The sequence below is a fragment of the Sinocyclocheilus grahami genome, unplaced genomic scaffold, assembly GCF_001515645.1.
Source record: "Sinocyclocheilus grahami isolate Dianchi unplaced genomic scaffold, SAMN03320097.WGS_v1.1 scaffold3842.1, whole genome shotgun sequence".
Classification (NCBI taxonomy): Eukaryota; Metazoa; Chordata; class Actinopteri; order Cypriniformes; family Cyprinidae; genus Sinocyclocheilus; species Sinocyclocheilus grahami.
Window position 1 is genome coordinate 2,925 of NW_015508889.1, and position 7,402 is coordinate 10,326.

Here is a 7,402-nt window from a genome sequence, read left to right on the forward strand (position 1 = left end):
GAGAAAGGAAAAAATGAAATCGCATCATATGACCCCTTTAAGACATTTTTAGAACTAATATACTGAAGACTAAAGTAATATTTTTTATGCCTATTTGCTGTTTACTGAAAATGTGGCATTCAACACTATGCAATAAGGGAGTAAAAATGTAAGTGGCAGGGCCCCTAAAGGACCTCAGCATTTAGTATTTTGCACTGGAAAAAGTAGCAATAACCTTCACATTTTGCTTGTTTCACGAATGCCTTTATTCATGAATCTCTGTGTGCGTGTTTGTGTGTCTGTGTGTGCGCGCGCGCGTGTGTGTGTGTTTACCTCTAAATGCATCTTTTGTACATTTGAACATGCACTGAATTTTGCTGATGTCACACAGCCTTGTTGTAAGATCTGGTTGGAGGATGTGCATATGACTTGCTAATAAGAAATGAAACAATAACTTTATAGAATAATTTTCTAAATTAAAAAAAAAAATCTTTGAATATCCAAAAATTACAACCAGCTAATTATTTGCTAGTGCCTTTATTTGCAAATTATATTATTGTCTGATTAATCATCCTCCCAGTATTTCAGTTTGTCACTAGTTAGGTCATTGTTATTGGCTAAGGATTGCTTATGAAGATCAAAAAGACAACCGCACCTTTACTGTTAAATATAAAGGCTGATTTAATTTTTTTATTTTTTTTTCAGAAGATTACTGGTTTTGATACATTACTGTCATTGTTGATCTAAATGTACTGTCACCTTGAAAATTAATTTGTTCAACACGGTTTGACAACACAATTTGTAATTGAAATCATATGAAAAAGCAATGATTGAACTGTTTTGTAAACAGTTTTCTGGCAGACTACTTTCACTATTTTAATAAAAATGGCATAATCCTTTCTATCACCTTGCTTGTATAGTTATGAACTGATAATAATATAGGTAATAGAAAGAGTTGATGAGGTTCAATTTAAGACCATTAGCTCTGGTAAAGTAACATCTGTGACTATCAGCAATGTGATGTCCTGGATTACAGCTCTGACTTTTTTACAGTTGAAAAAATCTTCAGGCCATTCAAAATGAAGATGAGGATTTTTTTTTCTTTATCAGATGAGATTTGGAGAACATTAGTATAACATCACTTGCTCACCAATGGATCCTCTGCAGTAAATGGGTGCCGTCAGAATGAGAGCCCAAACAAATGATAAAAACATCACAATAATCCACACAACTCCAGTCCATCAATTAACATCTTGTGAAGTGAAAAGCTGCTTGTTTGTAAGAAACACATTCATCAAGACGTTTTTCTCACTTCTGACTAAGTCCATAATAATTTTTAGTCCAACCCCCGTTGTCCTCTCACATCAAAATGCACCAACATATTTGTTTAGAACTGTTTTGTATTGTTTTTGCTTGTAAAGAGTTCTTGATTTGTGCGTATTTCTCTCCTAATTCAGACGAGACAGCTTTTTCAGAAGAAAGCAATACTATAGTCGGTCTCATATTTTAGCCGGAAGCAGCAGTTTGAAGTTAAAAACACCTTAATGATTTATTTGTTTGTTAGAAACCTGTATTAGACTTTTGTGACGTCATATTGTGATGTTTTTATCAGATGTTTATGCTCATATTCTGATGGCACCCATTCACTGCACAGAATCAAATGGTGAGCAAGTGATGTAATGCTACATTTCTTCAAATCTTTTTGGATAAAGAAATAAACTCCTCTTCATCTTGGATGACCTGAGAGTTTCTGGATGAACTGTTCCTTTAAAATAATGCTCATTGCTTCATGAAATGTTTTTTCTGTCTATTTAGTGTTTATTCATTTGATTGCAGTTGTTATTAAGTTGTTAAGTTGACTGGCATTGTTTTTATCGTTGTCTATTGTGTAACGATAAATGTCATGAGTTTTTTGTGGATTTATGTGATGTTTTTTTATTAATCTTATTTTCCATTTTTTCTGTAAAGTTGGTAGGGCGTATTGTGTAAGTGTGAGTGTGTCTATGGAGCTCTAAAAGCAGGAGGAGGTAAGAAGCTTTGAGTGGCAGGCGGTCCTATGGAAGTGCTCGCCTAGAGAGGCCGGCCCCTCGCAGGATTAACTGGGATAGAAAAGGATTACAATCTGAGTTTCCAGAGACATTTTATAGTAAAATAACATGCATGTTGTCAGGCCAGAAGCAGAAGATCATCTTAATATAAAGCTAAACTGACAAGATGCTCCACAGCTACCTGGTCTAAACGCAGGATGAAGAAGCCTCAGTGTGGTTTGGAGGAAAACAGTGGCAGGAGTGTAAGAAGGTAAGTGTAGCATCATAATCTAATCTTCACATGATGGCCTCTTGACCTGCTGTTGTAGCAGAGTTCAGAGATCACAGTCGATGTGTCATTTCATTCTAAAAATGGATGAAATAGTTTCCAGATGACTTCCATTTGAGATGTTTTAATTGTAGACAATCTTTCTAACAAAAGACACTGACTAACCATTATATTATTATATCTAACATAGGCTATCTCCAGATTAAAGGCTATAAAGTAAATGGGTTTCTTTTTAAGCGTGTATTTTCATTAGAACATTTTTATTCAAATTTATGTATTTTAATATGTTTATAATGTGTAATTTTTTTAGTTTGAGACACTTAAATGTGTTCGTAATCGTTCATTAAAATGACAAGTAGAAGCTATTATAATGTGTACTTTAAAACACTGTAATCAGCTAACTCTGTAATGTTCCTGCCAGTTTTACACTCATAATTTATGATTCTGCAGCAGAAATGCAAATTATGTTCTTGTTGTTGACATTGCTTTGTTTCATAGCAGGTGAATTATTTATTCCAGCATTATTTTTTCCTAAATAATCCTTCCTTCTCATTAGGTTATTTCAATTTATTTTCAGTTAGAGGCACTTGAAAATGTTAGGAATACGGAATCAAAATGACCAGTTGAAGCTTAAGTTTTTTTTAAGCAAACATTCTTGTTTCTTTAAAATATCATTTGTAGCCAACGTGCAATGGTTCTGCCAGTTTTGCACTTATAATTTATAATTCTACAGCAGAAATGTAGGTTACACCCTTGTACTCTTAACATTGATTTGTTTTATAGGATTGCAGTGATCTGATGAACAGAGAAATTTGTCCTGCGGCAATCAATGGAGGAGGATCCCGTGATGCAACCTGGACATGATGACAATGGTGCGTCCTTGCAAATACACAGAACAGTAATGTTGTTCCTTGACATGCACAAAGGTAAACCAGCAAATCAAATACTACAGAAAACTGAGTCTTGTTCTCTTTCACAGATGTAGGTTTGGCTCAGATCTTGACAGAAGTGGTAGAGGAAGTGAGACTGTCCATAGACAGAGACATTAACGGTGCCGATCTTCTGTACAGTCTCCTTAGTGCTCCTTGGCTTTACTCTCTTCTCAGGGTATGATGTGCTCATTCAATACTTATACCTATGACTATCCACTTTTGACATTATCCCAGGGCAGGTCATTGGACTCTGTGTGTAAAGAATTTGCAGCTGTCTTGCACATGAAGGATTTGATATTTCCTGTAGGTATATGAGTGTCTGGTGCAGCACAGTGGAGATGCCCCAAACCCATACCTGTCTTATTCCTCGAGACTATCTCAGGAGGTCAGTCAATGCATTTTATTACCGACTTTGCTTTGAAGGGCTAATTTACAAAGATGTCATAATCTATGATCCTTCCTGCAGTCATCAATCATATGAAACTCTCATGTCATATATAATGCCATAAAACAATCAAATTTAATCAATGAAACATGTTCATGTTAGTCAAAGACTACAGGGCGTTCAGTGTATTTAATAGTAAAAAGCTATGTGAACTCACTGATTATATTAAGCAGACCTGGAACTGACTGATTTCAGCAGATTTCATTTTCCCATCATGCCTTGCTTCAGGCTGTTAAAGGAGACTAAATGTTCAAATGAAGTGTTATTTTGTGTTTTTGCACATTAAGAAAGTTTATTTAAAAAGGAATAACTTCACACTACATTAGAGTGATAGTCTTTAGAATTATATTAACATGTGTTTGTGCTATTGCTAGCCACCTGGATATGGGTTAACTGTTATTTTGATTATTTATTCTTAAAACGATTGTTACAAGTACAGTGAACTTTTTTCAAATGGTTTGAATTACTTTAACTCATCTGGTTTTACAGTGTATAATTAATTGTGAAACCATGTATTCCAAGTCTACTAAAACTACTCATGAGTGTGAGTAAATGATGATTTGAGCACTATAGTATATTATAAGTCTTCTATAGTCATGCATACAGTAAGGGTGAGTAAATGATTCGAATATTTTAATTTCCAGGTGAAGTAATCCTATCAGCCTCTATTTTCTTTTCATCATCGGTCTTCTGCTGTCCCACAGATTATGGCCAGTGTGCGAGGACTGGCTGCTCCCTCCTCTGAAGCACAAGAACTTTATATTCTGCTGAAATGCCCTCATATGCAGGTTAGAGTCTAATTTGGTTTGCATTTATTGCTATTATAACAATTTGATTATGGTGCATTTATGTAAATAAAATTTAGGTCAGTCTTTTTTACCTTTTATTATGTATTTCTCCCCAGGCTTTGCTCTCTGCTCATGATTCTGTGGCCCAGAGGGACTACGGTCCAGTGCTGCCGCCTCTTCCTGACAAACTGCCTGACAATGAAGAGGCCATAAGGATTGTTTGCCTTGTGAAGAATAAACAGCCTCTGGTAAGCATGAAATCATAAATAGCACCGCAATTTCAGATATGTTACTGAACAGCTTAGCTGTAATCCCACTTAAATGTCCCTCGTTGCACTACAGTGCAATATCATGTAAAGGGTATATGGCATAAAATATTTTCTCTCATCTATGGTAAGATCTGTATGGTTACGTAATAACAGGTTTTAAAACCTATTCAGATCAGATGTTTGAGTCTTATTTTAGTACATAAATACAAAACCCACCGATCCTACCTCTGGTTTTGAACTTCAGTGTTCATTCTTATGATCACGGTGCTGTGTTATAATCTACAATGCTGTTTATTCCTAGATGGATGTTACAGTGAAATGAAAAAGGGTAACACTTTATTTTACAGTCTCCATGTTATACGTTACATGATGTATAAATAATTATATGCAACTAACCCTAAACCAAACCATAATGAAAAACATATCAAGAGTAACATCTCTTTTGTTCGTCTTGGAAAAGTTTTTCTTCACTGAAGCTTTAACTCAAATCAATACTTTTGTCCAGTTATTTACCTTTGTGGCAGATAGAAACATAATAAGGGGAATAATGTAAATCCAGAAGGTTGTTGTCACAAAATAATCCCCTTCAGAGAGATAACTTCCTGTTTTAGCCCATATCCAGTTCCATCCCAGTAAAGACAGGTCATGTTGTCATTGCAACAGAATGTGCTTTTACTTGTCTATTATTTTGCCATATTGTAAGATCCCCAAGATTTGTCTTGGTTTAATGTTTGTTGGTTAGCATGCTCATCCTGTTTTCTCACTTATAAGTGTGTCAAAGAGGGGAAGCCCAGTTACTGGAACAGCCTTAGGCGACTCACAGTGGAGAAACTGGCTTTAGCCAGGCGTTTTGGCTCAGGGGAACAGAGTCTTCTGGGGTCTGCAGGCGTTCTGTCATCTTCCACTGGTCTGCTGTCCTCAGAACAGCCACACTCACTGCCCAGGTATCAGTCTACTGCGAGCTGCAACCTGGGCTGCCAAACTGCCCATCTCACGGGAGGAAGTCTGAACCTCTCAGCTCCGACTGTTTATGACTCTGTGGTTATGGGTAAGGCTCATCCTGTCCAAAAGACATCTACTGTTTGCCTGACAAGGCCAGACACTGTCTTACTGTGTTTAAACGTGAAACCAAACTAATCTATCCTGTTTTGTCCTTCATAACTTAAAGAGAACTGTGCCGGTGGTGTAAAAACCATAATCGAAGATCAACACCGTACATGCACAGCTTGCAGCACCTCATCTCTAGCCTACCCACGCTCATACTGCCCTCGTGGATGTGGCCCCCATTCCCAGACAGCCCCCTCCAGCCCTCTGCTTCAACGGCACCACACTATAGGTGCCACCTGCTCTTCTCATCCAGCTCTGGTGTTCACGAAGCAACACAGCCTGGATGAGCTGAGGTCAGCTGTCCATACCGTTGCCAGTAGTATGGACCAGAGCATCAGCGAAGCTCAAGATCTCAGGCAGAAGATGGTAGAGGTAACAGAGAGAATGACGGACAGTGTGGAGGAAAACGCCAAGGCATTGAGTCTGTTGGTGGAAGTGGTGGACAAACTGCAGGGTCTTATTATTGCCAGCAAGTCTCCAGAAGTGACTTGCAGACCCCAACACGTCTCAAAAACGGCAAACGGGCCCAACTTGCCTGGCCAGCTGATTGCACCAGCCAACGCTCCTTGTGTTTCATCCTCCTCCTCATCATCTTCATCCTCAACTGCATCGCCGTTTTCCTCCTTTTCTCTAAACTGTAACACGAATGTTCCTTATGTAGCACCACACTGCAACCCCTGCAAGTCTTCATCATGCCAGACCGGAAACAGGTCTGTAACACCAGGAAGTAAAACTGGACAGACTTCCCTATCAAATGGTTTGACGGCCTCCATTCCTAATGATGACTGTAATACAATACTGTGCCTCTCTAGCAAGAAGAAAAAGTCAAAGATGAGGAAATAAGAGTGACTGTGTTCCCACTTCTCTCTCTTCACTTTACTCTTTGCTGAAATTGCTGGTTTTGATTTTACCGAATGCTGCGATGTTCTCTACAATGGAACTATCCAACAAGCAGGCAATTACTTGTTCTTTTTCTTTATTGTATCTCTTGTTCATCCCAACCACACTCAAGATTCATGGAACATTTCATTTGATTGCTGCTTGTCAACATTGTTCAAAAGTAAAACGTTTCCTTGCATTCAAATAAAAACACTTCATTCAACATTCTACATTCTTCATCTGAAGCTCCTTTCATCAACCCTATGTGTCTTTCCCATAAGTTCCTCTTTGACCTTTGTCACACTTTTAGTTTAGGTCAAGTCAGGCATGTTGACTGGATTTCACAATATTATTACCACAGTTTCCGCCCTCCTAAAAATTTCATCAAAACGTGATCTCCATTGCACCCACAGCCTCCCTCCACTCATGTGCAGCAGTAAGATCGTCTGTGGGACTTACCATGTTACGCCTGTTGTAATGGACAACCAACTAGTTGACCATTTTTGTCTGTTTTCCCATTTTCAGGAGGCAACTATTAGGAAGAATGAAAAAACAGGGAATATTTTTATTTCAAGGGTGATACATGGAGGACTGGCAGATCGCAGTGGTGAGTAACCTGTTGATATATATATATATTTTATTTTTTTTGCCCCCATTTTTCATGAGCTGAGCTCAAAGATCTAAGAC

At 37.8% G+C, this 7,402-nt stretch overlaps 1 protein-coding gene across 1 annotated transcript; it reads left to right on the forward strand.

Moving 5' to 3' along the window:
• The first annotated feature begins 1,852 nt into the window (after positions 1-1,852).
• Positions 1,853-7,307, forward strand: LOC107576510 (uncharacterized). The gene is made up of 8 exons (XM_016262675.1): positions 1,853-2,277; positions 3,079-3,167; positions 3,275-3,402; positions 3,535-3,612; positions 4,377-4,460; positions 4,577-4,708; positions 5,501-5,777; positions 5,898-7,307. Exons 2-8 carry the CDS (start codon positions 3,125-3,127, stop codon positions 6,677-6,679), a joined length of 1,524 nt encoding a protein of 507 aa, XP_016118161.1. The 5' UTR covers positions 1,853-2,277; positions 3,079-3,124; the 3' UTR covers positions 6,680-7,307.
• Positions 7,308-7,402: the final 95 nt, after the last annotated feature.

What these genes read in the sequence shown, in the direction of transcription:
- LOC107576510 (XM_016262675.1), top strand. Translation starts at nt 3,125, where the DNA reads ATGGAGGAGGATCCCGTGATGCAACCTGGACATGATGACAATG. An exon ending in TGAAATGCCCTCATATGCAG is followed by an intron (nt 4,461 to 4,576) that starts GTTAGAGTCTAA and finishes ATTTCTCCCCAG; the next exon opens with GCTTTGCTCTCTGCTCATGA. An exon ending in TGAAGAATAAACAGCCTCTG is followed by an intron (nt 4,709 to 5,500) that starts GTAAGCATGAAA and finishes CTCACTTATAAG; the next exon opens with TGTGTCAAAGAGGGGAAGCC.